General features: G+C 35.8%; 1 protein-coding gene and 1 non-coding gene across 2 annotated transcripts; one reads left to right on the forward strand and one right to left on the reverse strand.

Annotated features, from left to right (window-relative positions):
* Positions 1-1,257: 1,257 nt before the first annotated feature.
* LOC134793841 (uncharacterized) lies at positions 1,258-16,228 on the forward strand. Its single transcript, XM_063765560.1, has 6 exons — positions 1,258-1,491; positions 7,868-8,073; positions 12,040-12,175; positions 13,368-13,501; positions 14,011-14,215; positions 16,027-16,228. Exons 1-6 carry the CDS (start codon positions 1,455-1,457, stop codon positions 16,116-16,118), a joined length of 810 nt encoding a protein of 269 aa, XP_063621630.1. The 5' UTR covers positions 1,258-1,454; the 3' UTR covers positions 16,119-16,228.
* On the reverse strand, positions 15,604-15,675 carry Trnat-ggu (transfer RNA threonine (anticodon GGU)). The gene has a single exon. It is a non-coding gene; the product is annotated as a tRNA-Thr (tRNA).
* Positions 16,229-21,207: the final 4,979 nt, after the last annotated feature.

Genomic DNA, 21,207 nt, shown 5'->3' on the forward strand with positions numbered 1-21,207 from the left:
CTAATGTTATGTAGCATAATTCTTTTTTTGCCTAATTATTGTTAGGCCTAACAATTATATATCCTAACCATCATGTTACCTAATTTTACTTAGCCTATCGTTGCTTGACCTAACACTCGTATGCCCTAATTTTGATTTCCCTATTTCGTTTCGTTTTTACAATGGTCGCAGTTCTAACCTAACCTAACCCACTTTTGTGGCAGCAGTTCGTTTTTGCGAAGATCACAAGTTCTAACTTAACCTAACCCACTTTTGTGGCAACAGTTCGTTTTTGCAAGGATCGCAGTTGTAACCTAACCTAACCCACTTTTGTGGCAGCAGTTCGTTTTTGCGAGAATCACAGTTCTAACCTAACCTAACCCACTTTTGTGGCAACAGTTCGTTTTTGCAAGGATCGCAGTTCTAACCTAACCTAACCCACTTTTGTGGCAACAGTTCGTTACCATTCATTATGGAAAGTAATTTTTATGATAATTGATCAATAGGAAAAGTAACTGTTATGACAATTGATCATTAGGGCAATAGCCATTAGGTCAAAACAGTTAGAGCATGTTATTTTCTGCCAAACATTGTTAGGGATTTCGAAGAATATGGTAAAAAACATTAGGGATCTTGATAGTTATGGTACAAATGCTTAGGACAAATGAGTCTTAGGTTAACCATTACATAATGGAAAATAATCGTTATGACAATTGATCGTTAGAGCATGTGCCCATTAGGACAAACCCGTTAGGGCAAGTGACTTTAGGACAAACGTTGTTAGGGATTCAGAATGACACCCAAATAATCAAATAGGGTGATTAAACCCTGCCTCACACTTAAGCATGTCGTCTTTATTCGCTGAATGAAATCCTTTAGGTTAGTTAGTCAAAGTTACAAGTGTTGCAACCCTCTCGCCGCAAAGTTAACTGAGTGAAACTCCTTAGTTAACTCAATGTCACTCAATTTAATCACTTCACGCGGCCTGCGCTCCTTCTCTGTTTAGTTCCATCGATATTCTGCCCCAGTACGTATTTATAAAATTCGTAGCAGCCATGGAAACATCCGTTTGAAACAGTCAGTAATGAGCAAAAGAGGTCAGCCCTAATCATAAAAAATCTACTGAGACGAAAACGACGTTTCTTCAAAAAATTATTAACACAATTGCGTGTGCAATGCAATTAATCAATTTTCCCACCAGCACTTGAAGAGTGATAGCATTGATAACTAATACATAATTTTATAGACATAGCCCATAAGGCTATGAAATCGGAACGGGCGGCGCGGGGCGGGCATTATCCGAAGAGTGAAGTCAAGCTCAGTAGCGAGCCAGTCCGCGCGACAGACGCTCGTCCGTCAGACGATATCCCCTCTCTAAAATTACGCGACGAAAAAATCAACAAATATTCTTGTGATGACAGTGTTTTTCTTACTTAAATGTGATGTGATAAATACTTTTCCCGAACTTTGTGAGGATGTTTGTCTTAGCAGTTCTCAGCCTTCTTATACAAGGTAATCAACGTTTTGTGGAAAACAATGCAAAGTTTTGGTTGATTTTGAGTTTATTCATCAAGTCACTGACTTTTATAAAGATAAAAGTTTCTTAATTGCACATAGAAAAAGAAAAGTTACATAAAAAAAAGTGTAGGTAGTGTGTGTAGGTGTAGTTGAAAAGGGATTTGTAATTAATGTTATAATCCTACTGCTTAAGTCAATGTTTACACATGTACATCCCCGGTGATTTACCAGTAGACGTTTGCAATATAACACTTTAAACTCTCGCGTTTTGTACACATATCGCGGTAGACCCGTTTGTGCAATTAAATATTAGTAGACGTTTGCTTAGAGACTAAGTCTAGTTTTAGTAGGTACCTATTTCAATTTTGTCTCCTGCAACGTAATACGAACCAGTCGCGCATATCAGAATCAGAACATTCATTTTGAACTTAATGAATCACAACAGAACCAAACCCTCACAGTTAAGCGTTATTCATTGTATTGCATAAATATTTTATAAAAACCATTCGTCTCTTTAACCGACTTAAAAAAGGAGGAGGCTATCAATTAAAACAACCATTTTTTTTTAAATGATTTATGACACCAGTATTAGAATTAATTATATTTAACCACAAGCACGCCCCACGTTGGGCGCCACTTTTAATACTTTTTAAAGATCATAAATAATCTGCTTCTTCTGAAAGATTATTATAATTACCAGTTATACAATAGTTCACCGTAAGTAAAAACTTGTTTTGCATTTCGCACTCGGTGCAGATGTCTTCCGTCGACAGCTTTGTCGGCAATAACGAAGTTACTGGGTTCATGCCAAGGCGTCCCGAGCGAATCTGAGCGAGCCTGCACGTTGCTCTAATTTCCGGCCCTAATAAACACCTTTGAAGGTTTTAAAGTGAGAATTCACACTTTTGCACCTACTTTTAGTGGTGTTTTAAACTATTGCCTGTTTTGTTTATTGACGGCAAAAATTTTACTGATTCGAATTATCGACATCGAACTTAAAGACAAATTTAAATTGCCTTTATTTTTATGAATGAATGAATGAATGAAAATCTTTATTAAATAAAACAAATAACCATCCATTCCATTCCAATCTTAATCTTACCTTTTTTCTTACATTCAATATTTATTGAATGGAAGAAATAATGAAATAAGCGCACCTACACATGTTTCATTAGAAGCTTTATGTTTTTTTCAGCTTCAAGTGAATCTGTTAACTTCATCGATACTGAAAATCAACATAACTCTGGTAACACGATTTAGTATGCAAAATTTGTTTTTCAATTCTCTCATTTACCCCCCAAAAGTGCCCGTACGTTTAAAATTCTAAAATTAATTTGTTTACGTTACATTTTTTTTTTTTTTTTTTTTTTTTTTTTTTTTTTTTTTTTTTTAAGGACATTTTTACACAAATTGACTAAGCCCTACGGTAAGCTTAAGAAAGCTTGTGTTGTGGGTACTCAGACAACGATATATATAATATATAAATACTTAAATACATAGAAAACAACCATGACTCAGGAACAAATATCTGTATCATCATACAAATAAATGCCCTTACCAGGACTCGAACCCGGGACCATCGGCTTCATAGGCAGGGTTACTACCCACTAGGCCAAACCGGTCGTCGAATGGCCGTCTTTGGATAACAGATTTACATATACGTACCTTTCAACTTAATTAGTCCAGTAGCTTCGGATGTATGATGGAGACAGGAGGTGGCCATAGGAAATCTGTGATGGAACAACGCAACTTAATCGTGTTTGTAGTTTTTAGAATTGTCTCGATAAGTATTAGTCGCCTGTTGTAAGAAAAGTACAGTCAGTGGGAAAAGCTTGTACCAAAAATAATTATTTTGCCAAATACTTGTCTTATTATATGTACAATGAAGCTTACATAAATTCAAACATACTCAATGTATGTAGCTTAATTCATGCGTTTGTTGTGAAAGCTGATTGACTACTTTTGTCAATTTTAAACGGAAGACTTAGACAATATAGCGACTTACACATACTGAAGCAGATGCCCATATATTTTGCTAACAAAACATTGAATATGCTGATCTAATATATTCAATGTTTTATTTGCATGCATTGAAATATATAACAACTAATTGGAGATCACACTAATTCTGGTTTTTGCAGGTACGATAAGATTGGTAAGCGTCGTGAATAAATGCTTAGTAAATATTTGCGCAGGGATATGAATATTTGCTGTTATTCCGTCTACTTGTTTTGTATTATATGAGATTCAGTGTTCTTATGCGAGCGAATGATTTTAATTATAAAGTTAAAGTATAATATTATCGATTGTGTATTTTACTTGTCAGCATATGAAATATTTAATAAACGCTAAGTTTTTTGTATTTACTGTTTCTTTATAGGTCAATTATAAAAACCTTCTACTTGCTCAGTTTAAAAAAACTCCATATTAAATATGTTATCTTTGTTGTATATTCTTCATTAGTAATGAAGAATCTACAGTAATGAATCATTACCTTCAACTACCATCAAGTATACCGGGTGTGGCCTGTAACATGAGCAAAAAATTTAACTGTAGGCTGTACTCCTCATACTGACCAACATTTGTTCAGCGACTTTTAAAAATAACTTGTGGTTTGATTTTTAATACACTTTAAAGTTTATTCTAAGACGCAATGTATTGCGAATTTTGTTATGTTTAAGGCGTGACAAGTAACGTCAATCACAATGATATGGCGTGGCGATGGCGTCCATTGAAGATAATATTTATTTTGTATGAAAAATAGGGAGTCTAAATACTTCATAATTTTTAAAAGTTGTTGAACAAAAGTGTCACCGTTTGAGGAGTACAATCTATGTTTTAATTATTTGCTCGTGTTAAAGGCCACACCCGGTATACCTAATAAATCAATCAGCCGGCGTATTAGGGATGGCCTTATCCATCTTTATCCACGTGATAAAATAACTGTCACTTTTTAACACCGTGGGATAGAAAGTGACGGACACCGTTTTATTACGCTGTCACGTAGACAAGAACGACCATCATATCCGTACAGGTTTAAGAGGATAGTGGACGATACAAACGTAGACCTCTTTTTCCTCTGGATAGCTAGCTTGGTTAATACCGACGAACAAGAATAACTAAGTATAGAAAGGGTTCCGTGCCATTACACAAAAAACGGCAAAAAAAACGTTTGTTGTATGGGAGCCTCACTTGAATATTGATTTTATTGTTTTTAGTATCTGTTGTTATAGCGGCAACAGTAATACATCATCTATGAAAATTTCAACTGTCTAGCTATCACGGTTCATTCATGAGATACAGCCTGGTGACAGACAGACAGACGGACAGTGGAGTTTTAGTACATAGGGTCCCGTTTTTATCCCTTTGGGTACGGAACCCTAAAAATGTCCCCACGTATATTGTACAGTGACTCAGTGAGTGACTCAACTGTACCTATAGCGCCCAGTTTGACAAAGTCAAATATTGTTATGTTGCGTAAGAGGTTTTAAAATAGAATTTTATTATAGGCAATCAAAACTATTATTGACCAATCAAAACTTTTTTTAATAGCGATTAATTGTGTATTGGGTAATATTCAAAGCTGCGCGCGGGGTTTATAAATGGAGATAGGATAATAATTGTGTCCAATAAATCAAAAATTCCATCGCTGGTACTGACATTCTGAATAAACATAAGTAGTGTTTAACTACTCGTATAAATAAGTATTAAATGTTATCACAACTCACAGATTTGTGCCCAATATATTTTTTTATATATTGAATACATTTTTAAAGTATATTGAGCACTTATTAACTCACATTTATAGACGGGTCTATCGCGAATTTATCTGTTTTGACATTTTCCTAGGACTTCAGTTAGCCGCGACCACGACCAGTGAAACCTGTGTCGAAACGTTTCACGAAATATCAAAACTACAATCAATTTAACTAACACAAAACGTATCTCCTTTAGCTCTGATATCATCTGATATAAACGCAAACTTTTGTTAAAATCATCAACAAATTGTCAACGTATTTTTGGGGTATTCTGTATAATATCAATTACCTATGACTTATTTTTTTAGATCTTGCCGCTTCTGTTGATAATACTTACCTTTTTTTTTACAAATGTGGTCGTATCATGCCTCCAGTACATTACACGTAATTAGAATCTAACCGGAAAAGCGGCAAATAGCTTTTCGAGCAATTAAACGTACCTAACGTTGGAAATAGTTTTCTAATGATACATACGGTTGTTATACTTGTCGTGGCAACATACCTATTAATATTTCAACCACGTACCTACTACCAAGCACGAAGTATATGGGAGTAGAATTTAGAAATAATATGATTTATTTTTGTATTCTAGAGGTTGTCTATATAATTTAAAAATAAATCTTGGCTCTTAGCTTAGATACACAATTTTTCTTTGAAGTAATATAACAAGTAGGTACTTTGGGGACCTTTTACATTTCCAAATTTGATTTATTATTAATCCTACAGACTAAACATCTGTATTATATTGTAGTAATTATTTATTTTAAGATTATTAGAGGTATAGTGTAATGTTTACCCAGGTATTGACTGTTGTATTTATAAATGTTGGTAAGTATTTCTATTTTTCATGTATCACTATAATTTTATAATGTCACCACATGCTGTAAACAAATGCTCTATTGACTTGTAAAACACCCCTTGAGACCTACTTTCAGAATACATTTTTGTTTTTTTGTTTCGAAGGTCATGTCGGTAAACCATTCTTAAGAAATAAGTTCGAAGATAGCAATCTAACCTCTTTTTCTTCTTTATCACGCCGTTTGCTAGAGTTCGAAAATATCTAGGACGCAATTTGCTGATGGTGCTTCCAGCTAAGTTAAAAAACACTCCACTTTTTATTTCGACTATGAGCAAGTAAAATTTTTATGCATTCTATTAACAAGAATCAAGATAAAATGTGATCCTACTATTTAATTCACAACCCATAAGGTCTTTTGAAAATGTAGAGAAAACAGACATTTCTAAGCAAATATTCTAGTAAATCTATTCTTGACTAGTAATTAAATATAATACCTGCGACGAAAGGCGTCCAGTGGAATTTCCTCTTAAATATTTTAATCCTGCTGTTGTCGCGTTACCGTATAGAATGCAAATAGAAAATCCACGCTAGATGTCTGCATGGGGACCGTGGTGGCATACAAGTAGATGGCGATTTTTTATAGTTTTTATACCGATGTAGATTGACTATCTAGAATCGGACCAAGCTAATTTTGCACAGATTTTGCATTGATTGTGAGTGGAAGTTATTTACCTATTCATTAACAGCGTAAATTGTGTATGAAATATATAAAAATTATTTATATTAAATAAACACATTGGGTACTATCCATTAGAAAAATATCTTAAAACTAAACATAATATTAATACGAAATGTCAAAACAAAAATATTAATAATATGGGCGTACTGGAATAATGAAAATAAACTAAAATACAATAATTAAGAAATAATAATGACCTTTCATACTAGGTATGTATTACTTCAAAAATTCTTCAACCGTATACATAGTTAACACTTCTTTTCCACAAAAGCATTTAATTCATTTTTATATGTCAAAGTGTTACATTTAAGCTCAGCAATGACTTAATATAAAAGTTATACTCACTGCAACACGTGTTTCGAAATTGTCTTGACATAATTTATCGAGGCAGCACTTACATAATTATTTGAGACAAATGCATGTAGTACCACATCCTTACTAACCCTCAATTACTAACGAACACCCCTTAATAACTACAATAACAGCCTAGACCTGCAATCTGATCCTAGAATACCACAAACTGCTCGCTCAAACATCTAGTTGGCGTGTTTCGTCTACTTTAGCGAGAACTTCACCGATTAAGCTAAAGTTAGCTAAGATTTAAACAAGGCTTCCCCTGTATTAGGTACTTGTCTTAAATAATTGTTGCACAGTCCAGTTTGTAGACAGTCTCGGGAAATAAAGGTAGATAGAATAGATTTCGTTTGCCCACCGCTCCGTCAAGTGTTTGTTTTTCATTACGGATCAGAGTATGTCGTTTATAACATTCATTATTTTAGCCAAAGAAACATATAAGTATAACAATATTTCGCACAGAGTGTGAACAGAGCGAGTAAACCTGAATTCTACCGAAACGTTGTTAGAATTTCTCTTCTGTAAACTCTGAATTACTTTTCTCGTGTCTACGCTTTAAATAGGATCGCAGTCTCTTTCAACTCTCCCGAAAATCGCCAGTGTGATAAGGATCTTATTTTATTTTTCTGTCTAGAAATAAAGCTACAATTTTTTATATATTATTTTCATTAAAAGTCATGTCATGCACGAATAGTATTCACATGTAAATCTTTGTTGCAGAATCGTTACTGCTTCGTATGGTGCGCGTGTCGGTGCCGGCGTACCGCGTGCGCGGTCAGCCGGCGCAGCTGGAGTGCGACTACGACCTGGGCGACGACGCGCTCTACTCCGTCAAGTGGTACCGCGACAACGAGGAGTTCTACCGATACATGCCCAAGTTCGACCCGCCGAAGCACGCCTATAAGATAGAGGGGATCAAAGTAGACGTGAGTACCTATTTATTTTAGTGATAGCCAGACATGGAATATGTAATTACGTCATCACTATGCTATAACAACTTCCATAAGCCTTCCACAATACTCTGCTATTGCCACTCTCGTTAATTGGGCCGAATCTGTCACCAAATTGGTAACCAAACTTGTAAACGACCTGCCCACGTTGCGTAAATTTTTATTCAGAATTTGGACATAGACAAATAAAATATAGAATTTATTTGGAGCATGCAGAACTGCACTATAAAATGGAAAAACAAAGCTTAGAACAAACCTTCATTTTATTGTACTGACGATACCTACTATAGGGAGACTAGGAAAATTAATAGTATTTTATACAATCGTGATATAATAGAGAGCTTTTCAATCGAGTAGGTACTGTGTTTAGACAACGAAGCTTGCTGAGTTGTCTAAGTGAGGTACGAGATTGAAAGCTTGATTATATCACTAATGTATACAATACTTTTTCTACGAGACAACAAAAATAATACTTTAAACGAGTAGAATCATACAAACAAACCAAACCAAAAGTATACAGCTAAGATACGCGAGCAGCCGCGATACCTTCATACTGGTACGCGCCCCGGCCGCCGCGGCCGCCGGGGTTGGTCAACGACACCTTTCTCGTAACTCACGAGGCCAGTGCCTCATACCAGGGTACTTGCTCCGAGCTAAATTAAATTTTTAGACAGTTGTTTTCTCGATTTTGGCCACCGTAGCCTATGGAGACTAACAAGCAATGCTAAGTGGTTTTCGTAGTCTATGGATGTTACTATATTAAGGGTGTCACATGTGCGTTTCTGACTTATGAAGCAATTGTTTCTACTATACAACCTAAAATAAATAAATAATTTGAGCTATCGTCCTCTTGATCGCGGCGAGTTGTGATTGGTCAATTTCATTATAGTTGACTAAACTGTATCGAAATAATTATTATAGTCGAGTTGGGAGCCCATACATTAAAAATACCCAATTGCAGTTTGGTATAAGAAATCTTAATTCAAGAATTACTGTCGACGAGTAGAAAAATAAATATTATAGGTAGGCGTATTACGTGACTTCACTGGGCAAAAATGGCACTGGGACAACTATTTATACCGATAAATTGCCCTATTTTGACGCAGTGTACAACAGAGGGTAATAAAAAGATGTTGTTTATAGGGTCGTGTCATAAATAACTTAGACGACCGTGTGCATTACTGAGTAAAGTGCTTACCTAAGTTGTGCTGAAATAAGAAAATCCATTTAACGAAAGAAGTTACTTTCGATAAAGAAAGTGTGAGAAAAGGTCATGCAACATCATTTCTGTTAGATGCAACTATTTTCTGACCATATTTTCATTTTTGACAACGCTTTTACATTTTTAATTGCGATGGAAGCAACCAAAAAACACACGCTTCGTTTTATTAAAACATTATTTATTTAAGAAAGCGTTAATCCAAAACTACAGCGCATGGATATAGTTTTTTTTTTTATTTCATAATAGCATTACTTTATTAATTGTTAGCACTATGGAATGCCAGACTTCTATGGCCCAGATGCTCGAGATTCCTCTTTAATACCTATAGAGGACACGCAGTCAAATCGTTTAGAACTACCAATAAATACATCTTAAGTAAAGAAGGAACGACCCAAGGAGATCCACTAGCAATGCAAATGTACGCGATTGGAATATTACCACTAATAAAAACATGCAAAAACAAGAATAAATACATTCAGAACTGGTATGCGGATGACTCTGCATGCTTAGGCAAATTTGATGAAATACTAAAATGGTTTAACCTGCTAAATTAATGAAAGAAGGACCCAGATATGGCTACTACCCTGAGCCAACAAAGAGCTATCTAATAGTCAAAGAAGGCCTTACAGATATTGCCAAACAAAAATTCGATAAATTAGGAATCAAAATTGTAAAAGCACAACGATTTTTAGGAAGTTTTATTGGAGACATAAGCGATAAAACCGACTATATACGACAAAAAACAAAAAATTGGATTGATTGCATCCTTAGAATAACAAAAGCTTGTGAAAAATATCCTCAAGCTGTACATACCGCATTTACTAAATCACTACAATGTGAGTGGCAATACCTACAAAGAGTGACTAATGGAACAGACGAAGACTACAATGGCCTAAAGAACGCAATCAAGACTCATTTAACACCCTCCATACTAGGCAGAAAAATAACATCTATAGAACATGAACTCTTTGCTCTTCTAGCGAGGTTCGGAGGCCTTGCAATTAATGATCCCACAAAGCAAGCTAAAACCTCACATGCAATATCATTAAATGCCAACAAAATACTAATAGATGCAATTCGAACCGGCGCAGAAATTAACATAGAAGACCATCAAAAACATGTATATGAAACTTTAAAAGAAGAAAGAAAAAAGCGAGAAAATAATGAACAACATGAATTAGAATCAATCATGGATAAGCTACCAATAAAAACAAAGAATTGCATCCAAAGGATAATTAACAAAAAATCATCACAGTGGCTAACAGTACTACCGACCAAAGCTGATGATACCGACCTAACAGCAACGCAGTTTCGTGACGGCCTTGCGATCAGATATGGGCATGAACCTTCTAGCCTGCTACTAACCTGCGATGGCTGTGGCGAAAATAACTTCAACCTAAACCATGCACTTAATTGCAAGAAGGGAGGGCTCATAAAAATAGGCCACGACTAACACAGAGACGATATCAAAAGTTGGGCTGAACCAGCATGGGGTTCGGCTACTACTGAGTCAATAATGCGAGCCGCAACCTTAGATCAACCAGGGCTAATAAGCGCCTTACTATTGGAAAGTGTATGGGAGCCAGCGAGGAAGGCGTTCTTTGACGTTCGCATTGTAAATGCCGACGCCGCCTCGTATGGTCTACTCCCATGGCGCACGATTGCCCAAATACACGCTCGCGAAAAACATCGCAAATACGACCTGGCTGCAGAATATCTCAGAGCCTCATTCACTCCTCTTGCGGTCTCCTGTGATGGCGCTTTCGGAACGGAATATGTATCCTTCATAAAAAGAAGAGCCCTTAAGCTCCATGAAAAATGGTCCAAACCATACTCACAAATAATCAACTGGATCAAAGTCAAAATACAAATGTCAATCATCAGAGCTGTCTCTCTAAGAATTAGAGGAACGAGAAGAAGGATAGAAAGATTTGGATCTGAAGACGGCTGTGGAATACCCATCCTTGAAGATTAGATTTCTCTTATTTCTACCGCACAACTGTATTGAAATAAGCTTAAAATTGTATTATTTAACGTAATAAAGTTAACTACAGCAAGTTAATTGTTAAGATAGTCGTATTATGATCGTCAAAAACGACGTTTGAATGCTAATATACACGGTTTGGCTCTAGGTTAATTGATTTATTACTTTTTTCTAAACCAAATTAGGTATATATAACGACCTTTGTTAACGATATCCAGAGATATAATCTGGATATGACTGTCTATAGTCACTGAAAAAAACATTATTCTCCAATTTAATAGAGATAACAATCGTTTCGAAAATATTGAGAAAAGAAGAAGAAATAAGCGAGACCCAGACAATAGAATCTATTTGTCTTATAAAATAAGATCTCGACTATTCAGGCACTTTCATTCCAAAATCGCTGCTTGAGTATACTCAATGAGATTATTTCTATTTAAAATTATTTCTATTCAGGATTGCTGAATTGGAGGCAATCTCGTTATTTTTCTATTTCTCTTAATTTTTGTACGCGATATAAAAATGTAGTATTATATCAAAAACGAACATTGTTTTATTTTTATTTTATAACAATTTGAATGAGACTTAACGGTGTATACTTTGCTTACATTAAATTATTTTTTGTATCGTTTCAAATGTAACATTAAGCGATTGGTCTTTAAATCGGTTTCAATTCTTTTAATCTTCTGTGATAAGAAAAGTATGTAGACGCTCAAGAATTTTGTCGTTCCTTTAGGTAGCCAAGTCAGATGACCGCAAAGTGATCCTGCACCAAGTGATGCTGAAGACGTCGGGGCTGTACCGGTGCGAGGTGTCTGCAGAAGCGCCAAGCTTCTCCTCAGCGGCTGGAGAAGGAAAACTAGAGGTTATTTGTAAGTATTCTATTAATTCATATTAACAATGGTTCCGTAAAACCACCCAACTCCTGTACTACAAATATGGTTCACGAGTTCAATATTATGGTCTTCTTGGTTTTGTTTGAGTTTATTTTTCTTTATAATAAATATTTAGCCGTAGAAATACGACATTCAAATAGCAAACACCTGAACCTAGATATTCGATTTAATTTTGGACTAGTTGGAAACTTTTGAACTAGTTCGGGGATTTTACGGTATTTAAATAGTTCTATCTGGCAAGTATCACAATGGAATGGGTCAAAGTTTCCGTTTATATATGCGACAAATTTAGAACATTTAATTCAATTAAAATAACCAAGTATTATCAAACTACACAAAGGGACTTAATCGCGTATTTAAGTTTTAAGATTTACCTCCGACGTTTCGAGGACGGCGTTGTCCCCGTGGTCTCGGAGAAGACTGGCTCAAGTTGACATCAACATCTTTTAGCCGCGCGAGTTTTTTGAACTACCCGCACTTGGTCTTGTTTATCAGTTTGAACGTTTTGCGCACTAGGGATGTTACTCTATCGACACACAACACTAACGATATTCGATTTATCGACTGTCGATATTCGTTTCCGCTTACATTTGCTAATGACTGGATTCCATGTGGATGAGATCTTAAAACCCTCGTCCCGATTAAAATTGCAATGTTTTTTGATTTCAATGGCTTCCCGCACTTTTCTACTGTAGAAATGGCGATCCGTGGAAAGGATTAAACAACCAAGAATAACCAAGACCAATAATAATAACCAACAACCAATAATAGGAATAATAGGATTAACCAAGTAAAAAACCCGAGTAAAAAGAAATGTATTAAGCAATTATCAAATAAATTACACGCTTTTTAAAATTCCCCTAATTTTATGAATTGTGTATTGAGTTTCACACAACGAAACTTAATAGAAATGGTTGTTTTGTTTGGCTAACTCGGGTTAGGCAGGTTTGACCTTTCGCTTTTATCCTTACGATCATGCGTAACATTAGTTAGTGCAATGAATTAATTAATGATTTATTGCGTATATTGGTAATTCAAGTTACAATAGCATAAAATTACATATTACAAAATAGTTTCACTGAACACTACCTTAACAGATGTACGCTTTTATATAAACAAATTTTGAATGTTTGTACCTATTTTTAAACTATGGTTTCCGTTTTCCTAGATTTACCTAGAGAGGGTCCCAAAATAACTGGAAATGAACAGGAGAACAGAAGAGGGCATTCAATATTTCTAAACTGCACGTCGGGGAGGTCATACCCTGCAGCCGTGCTCAGTTGGGACATTGATGGAGAAAAAGTAAGTTTTTTATCATAATATCCGTTTCACAAGGCCGTGGTCACTAATTATACTTTTATACATTATGCTAGACAACATTAAACTGTGTTATTAACTTAATAAATAATTCCATACTTATATTTTGATGCGAAAGTACATAACTCTGTCTGTGTGCCTGTCTGTCGGTCTGTCTGTTACCTCTTCACGCTTGATCTGCTGAACCGATTGAGACAAAGAAGTTTCGAATGGAGAGTCCCATACCATACCAGATTTTGTCTACTTACCTACATCGGTTCAGCGGCTACTTAAAGCGTGAAGTGGTAACAAACAAACAGAGGTGCTTTCGCATTTATTATTATATTACGAGTAGTAGACACTAAAGAAATGGTTTTGATGATTTTACGTTCTTGCTATGGGCCTAGAATGTGTATCCGGTTCAAATAATTAAATAAATTTCCTTTAAGTTCCTGTTTCCTTAAGCATCAGTTTATTTTCATGAACAAAAAAATATTTACATCATTTTTATCAAGGTAACAGAGCCGGAGCTCCTAGTGGAGTACCCGCCGACGCTACACGCGCACGGGCTGATGTCGTCAGCGCTGGGCCTGCGGGTGCCGTTGGGGAGGACTATGCAGGTGCGGTGCACGGCGCGGGTCGCGCCCGCCTGGAGAGAAGGCAGCGAAGCTGTTGTTGGGAACAGCCAGCTGGCAGACAGTAAGGAGGCTATGTTGCTGGGTAAGACTAATGACTTCTTTGCTACCACTCGTACGACCGGTAATATGTAATGGTCCTGACATAACAGACACCAACTCGAAGATCAAGAATAAGACACTGCAAGTGAAATCGCATTTGTTTTATTAACTTGCATTGCGGTCAATGCTGCCAGCGTTACGGCCTGGCCGTGACATTGCGCGACTAAGCTTCGGCGACAACCATAGTTTGGAGCGAGACACAGCGATCGGACCTTTCATTCCCACCTATGGTTTTCACCTTAGCCGAAGCCAGTCGCGAAATGTCGTGACCAGGCCGTAAGCGTGGAGCGAACGGGCTCAGAGCCTTATGTTGTGGCTAAGCCATAAGATCGATTACACACTGCGACTTTTTGCAGCGAGACAGTGTAGGTAAGGTTAGGTGTGGCACGACACGTCACGCCAATGACGTCACTTAACGCACGCGGCTACAGCCCAGGACATGACACCTTCGTTTTTTCCGACAAGGTTCACGTTGACGCGCCGCACACGACACAGTTTTCTCTTCTCAGTTAAATTATACCTGGTTCACGGTATAATTTAACTGAGAATTATAATTTAACGGTAAATGGGAGAGGATCGGGCTGCCGAGAGGGCGTACCTGGGAAGACCGACTGGTGGCCGCCCGGTATGTCGGCTCAGATACCGCTGGGGAGACCGTGTGGAAGCGGATCTGCGTCAGCTTCAAGCCGATAATTGGCAGGAAACGGCGCAGGATTGGGAAAAGTGGCGTGCTCTCGTTTCGGAAGCCAACATCCTCTTTGGATCGCTGAGCGATATTAGTTAGTTAGTTAGTTAAATTATACAATAATGGTTCGCGTTTGCCTCGATACTATATCATAATCTAGTCGCGGCAATAGCCTTATTCAGAGAACATATCCCAAATTATTCTCGACTAAATCGCTGTATCGCTGCAAAATGGTGTCGTATGTCTCGAAGCGCCCTATTCGGCAATTTGCGAGAAAGTAATTTCGCTCCGGGCGACTAACGCGGGTTGACGGAAATGGAGCCCAGCTGCGACAACTTCGCAAAACTGTATCGACGAGATTACGACCCTGGTTAACGTCTTAAGCCTCAGAATTGATAATAAATTGTCTTAATGGGCGGAAGTATCGTTATTTATTTACAGTCCGCTGTTTGTAATGGATCTTACTACGCGTAAAAAGTGTTTACCATTTTCTAATAGCTTAATATAAAGATATACGTAGGAACCTGTCTGTAGGACAATTAGACTGTGACATATTATATACGCGAACTGTAGAGATATTATATCTCTTAAATATTAAATCGTACGTACCACATTACAATATACCTACCTAAAAAATTGTATGTACAGATGTCAATCACATTGAAAAAATCAACGATGATCAACTCTGGTCAAAGTGGGACTCGAACCCACGTCTTTGGATTACCGGTCCAATGCGTTACCAATTCCGCCAGCTGACCATTCATTCAACGCGAATTTAACCATTGCATTGTCCCACGTTGACCAGAGTTGATCATCGTTGATTTTTTTCATTGTGATTGACATCTGTAGTACATACAATTTATAGATACCTATATCTCTATTTGGAAAATAATTCCAGGATGGCAGGTACTTTTGGCGCGTTGTTTTATCCATTACTTTTGACGTTGACGATACGTCCCACAATAAAAAAAATGTTTATCAAAATGCATTGATTTCTTTACAGTATCATGAAAATGTCTCAACTAACAACTAATGTATTTTTGTCAGCAAACAACTGAATGGAAGTGTTTGTCTTCAGTTTTTATATTCACACAGCTCTATTGTTCCAGTAAAAAGCTCAAGCTACGTGTCATCACCGAGCGTAATCCTGTTAACACTAGCCCTGGGCCTGCTCATCGTGCCCACGCAATCCGGCACGTGATAAATTATCTCCGGTCTTATATTAACAAACGTGATTTAGGCGTAACACTCCGAGATTACTCCCAGAATAGACTGAGAGCCTCAATGGAAGAAAACTACGACGTCATGTGTTATTTTTATACATAGAGATTTTTCTAGCACGAACGAGGCAACGCTAGCGACTTCCTTCCGATACCTATTTAGTTTATCGATACCTATCTTATAAGTTTCATATACAAAGGCCACGTTTGGAAATAAATGTACAAAAACACTAAATATCGGAAGGAAGTCACTAGCATTGCCTCGTTCGTGCTAGAAAAATCTCTATGTCTAGTTATTTTGTAAGTAGGTTATGATTTTTAACACTGTGAAAAAGGAGAAGCATTTAAATAGTTCTTCCTAACAAATTAAAAGTAAATGCTGTTTAAAATAATGTAGCGGTGTTCAAACTGTAAAGTCACATAATTTGATATAACACGCAGTGGATACCTAGAGCTCGTACAAGTATTTTAGCGCGAGAGAGATACACTACGAATATTATTAAATCTGTATCCAATTTTTAACGTTTGAATGCCGCCGCTTATAATGAATTTTAGGTAGGTACCACAATAAACTTATTATAGTCTGTGTAAAAATTACGACTGTTTTGGCGCTATGATATTAAATTGATCTTCTTGTCAGTTTATATTGAACACATACCTAACTTGATAATCTTTTTTTATGTAGTAATGATCTGTTTTAAACAAAGGTTTAAATTTAAACTCACAGCCCTATTCAGATTTAATAACTTGTTACGGTTTTGACGATAGTTCATGGGATGCGCTCCCATCACCAAGATCGTCAACGACGTATCAAAACCGGTTTAAAACTGTAACATTTTTTTATATATAAATCGGGCTCCCATAGTTGTATTAACCAATTTCGCATTGTAATTTAAAGTACTCTAATATACCTATATTTTTCTCTTTGGTTTCCCAGTCTATGATAATCAGAAAGTTCTACAAGTACTTGCGGTCTGCGAGAACTTGCCATAGTTTTTGCTGAGAAGACTTAGTAAAGCCTTGTTTTACGAACTAATATTAAATTTACGGTAGCGAAGCGAACTTTAACAAGTTGTTTAATTGTATCTACCTTTGAAATGGTAATAAATTTCGTTAATTTCAATGAAATTCTTTTTGTTGCACTGAGAACCAGAGTCACGGATGGCCGCGGCATTATGCTGAGTCCTATTTTAGCGTCCAATGTTTTTTTTATGACTGCACGTCTTTGTAATATGTTGTTCTATATGTAATATGTTGTGGCGTTAAATAAATGCATTTTCTTTCTTTCATATTACAAATGATTGCATTAAAATGACGGAACGGCATTTCAGACTCGCAAATGTTTATGCTTGCAAGAAAGATTGAAAAAATATTGTGAAAATTGTACATAAAATAACGTTAAGACGATTAAATTGTCATTTTCTATGATTATGTATACATATCTTAATTATATTAAGAGGTAATTTTTCTTTTTACCATTAGCATATTTAAAATATCAGAAGACTATAAGTATGTATGATTTCTGTTTATTGCATTATTAAAGGCCATTTTTTACTTCAACGAATCATATTCTTTAATGTAATTTTTCGATTTATGATTTAACTCGTGCGGTATTTCTGCTTTTAGTTTGGTTTAATATTGCTAACTTTTGAAATTTGTGTATTTTTCCAAAGACAAAATTGGTTTGCCAGACGATTACTATCCTTTAGTAGGTATAACACATGGATCAAATGTGTAAAATACGCCAGAAATTATTTTTGTTTACAATGACTTATAGTTTTTTTTATACCTAATTGTTCTTTCAGCGCACTGCTGGTAACTGTACTTATATACTTACACATGTATATAGTATTTTTTATGAACTGTAAATAGTAACATCTAGCAAAGCCTTCCTAGATACGCTAATATTTGGAAATTCGATGTCAAAGCTGTATATATTTTGTGTATTTTATCTAATTTGGTTTTTAAAAAATCCAAAAAATATATAAATCTTTGAAATTGTAAATTTACGGCAGACATTTTTAAAAACTGTCTCACTTTTTAACTTAGTTATGAAACTATTACTGTGTTAGGTAAATAAAAAAATCTGTATTTTATAAATGCGAATTCTATTACTTAGAAGAGAATTCATTGTGCAACTTATTTGATTTAAATAATTCAAAATAAATGTTATAAGTTGATGATAGTACAGGAAATAAGATTTTAGCGATGTGGTTAGTGCACATTTACCTTAATATTAAAAAATATGTTTCTACAAGAGTAACGTACTAGTAATTTTTTTTTATGTCGCACCGTTCTTTTTAACTTATTCGACTTTTGACTTTTGTGTGATGACTTATCCGTTATGGTTGTACTCAACAATGAAAAGAGAATAACCATTGTTTTTTTTACAAAAAGTACCGATTGTATATTTAATTACACAAACGGGTCTACCGCGATATAATTTCATTGTTTTTGATGAAATTATATCGCGGTAGACCCGTTTGTGTAATTAAATATGTGTACAAAACGCGAGAGTTTAAAGTGTTATAGTACCGATTGTGTATTGACGACATATTTTTCCAATGAGTCAATATTTAGCCTAATTTTTGTAGTTCTGCTGTGCGTATACTATCAAATATATTAGATTTTCGTGATAAATTTGTATAGATAATAAGATTTCAATTAAGTAAAAGGGTAAATAAACATTTATACTTGTCATTTCACCAATTTGTTGCTGATTTCCGTATTCCGAAATGTAAATAATACTGACCTACGTCACTTTTCGCTTTTGTTGTTAAAGAGTATGAAACCATGTTTTATGTTACGAGTAAAATAAACAACACCTGTTGAATTATGCCGTTTTATTTTTAACAACCTAATAAAAAAATCTGGTCTCCATTACGATACCCTGTGTTATAATAAGCACATTACGTAACTACGTCGAAAATAAAGGGCCATATATACTGTAAAACGTTTTACGATACACGTGCGAATAGGTAATTCTTAACTCGTGACGAATTTCCTATTTTCGCACTTGTATCGTAAATAACTATTAACCACGTTGTTTAATCATACCTACAGAAGCTACCTCTCAGCTCCCGTGTTCTCAAATCTCCACAAAGAGTAAGAGTCTCATGAACCCGCCGCAAAAAAGCTGCTCCCATACAATAGAAATAACACTCTCATTTTAAAACATTAGATCAAAATTCGCGTGAAGATTTACGTAACATATATCTATCGGCCTGATTCGAACTTTAAGATACATCAAAAATTTGCTAAAGATACGATATGGATAGGATATGTCAGTGTCAAAAGTCACATTTTTGTTTGAAGAATCAGACCGTATGTCTGGACTGGTACAGACAGCAACACTCCTGACTGTACATCGGTGGACCTTATTACAAAAGGCATAAGGTCCACCGATGTACAGTCAGGAGTGTTGCTGTCTGTACTAAGTACTTGTACTTGTGTCCAGTAATTAACTTTCATTCGTATTGCTAAACAAATTAAGCAGCACTACTTTATTTAAAACGTCGCACGTACCTGACTCTCTTCCAGCAACACCGGCTTCCGACACATCGGAAGGGAGGGGCCCAAGCGATATCTTACCGTACAAATCTTTCTGCCATTTTTTGCGGGGGTAAAGATGCACACAGTCACACTTCTCACACACTTACATACAAAATCCTATCTGTAATGACGACACAAATACATAGAAAATGACACACGTCAAAGACAAATCTTGCAAACCTCTATCTCTTTTTATGTACGGACGAGTCACAAGTGTCACAACACGCACACTAACACATTTACGTCAAACAATTTTATTGTATTCTGAGAGATGAGAAGTCGGATTTGTCGCTCGACCGATCCGCAAATTGTACTTGGCGAGCAAAATCAATAAATCCAACAATTACATGAGACTAAAATATAAAAATTGTGTTTAAATGTAATTAAACGTATGATATGTAAAAAAAATATTACATGTGAAATGTAACACCTTCTTTTTATAAATTTGATGTCCCCCGACCTCTTTTTACGACAAAAAACCGAGCAATTAGGCATTTTTTCTGCTGCTGTGTTCACGCGCGCGTCTGGCCTCGGTCTAGTGAAAAATCCGAGCGCAACTAGTTTTATTACCCGCGCCAGATCAGTTGATCTTGTACCTAGGCAGAGGGGAAATAGTGCGAATGCCGCCTCCCTTCCGTGTTGCTCGAAGCTGACGCTACATCACAACTGTCACAAGTGATGACTTGTTCACAATACATTGCTACTCGAAAAAAATCAAAATATAATTACACTCTGTTAGTTAAGGATAAGTAATAAAAAAATTTAACATCGTTTCATGGTACTGATGAAGTGCATAATTATTTTCCATCGTATTTTCACGGAAAGGTACGAACGTGTCTTCCTATTTCTATCAATCTCGGTACAAAAAGTACTGAGGTTGACTGAAGTAGCATGACAAATAAATACGAACGTTTCCGAGAAAATACGATGGAAAACAATTATGCCCTACATCTATACTGAAATATAATTTATCTACACACATATCATAAACTCTCTATGATACCTTCAAAATCCGTAAATAATGGCCCACATTACGATAAACTGTTTTGTTACAGCAAATTTCTTATCTGTGAAAATGTGGTAATAGCTTCATTACTATATCAAAATCGATTTGGTAATGACATTCAAATTTCGAAAATTCGAACATCTCTGAAAAAAAAAGGCAATTTGATTTGACCCCTATTCTAATATCAGTCGAGATGACGTTTTATTCGAAATCAAATGACAATTGCATACAATATTGACAAATCTCGCTTGTAAGTTGGTATCGGACGATATGGTAATCGACCCCGACTCTAGTTTGTCTTTGAATTAAAAAAAAACTACGGATGCGTGACATGCGTGAAAAAAGTTTTCATTTGCCGCCATTTGACGTACAGTTTATCTTTTAATTAGTTTGTAAGTAAAAAATAATTTGTTTTGTTGTTTTTAAAGTAACTATAACAAAAGTTTCGTGTAAAATGTACGATAAAGATATTTCGGAGACGCCATCTCATATCCGCGAGTTCCGCCAGAGAG

Source organism: Cydia splendana, chromosome 9 (genome assembly GCF_910591565.1).
Source record: "Cydia splendana chromosome 9, ilCydSple1.2, whole genome shotgun sequence".
In the NCBI taxonomy this organism is placed as follows: Eukaryota; Metazoa; Arthropoda; class Insecta; order Lepidoptera; family Tortricidae; genus Cydia; species Cydia splendana.

Coding starts and splice junctions, on each gene's coding strand:
- LOC134793841 (XM_063765560.1), top strand. CDS start 1,455: ATGTTTGTCTTAGCAGTTCTCAGCCTTCTTATACAAG. Junction 1,492..7,867: donor TCTCAGCCTTCTTATACAAG/GTAATCAACGTT, acceptor TCTTTGTTGCAG/AATCGTTACTGCTTCGTATG. Junction 8,074..12,039: donor TAGAGGGGATCAAAGTAGAC/GTGAGTACCTAT, acceptor TCGTTCCTTTAG/GTAGCCAAGTCAGATGACCG.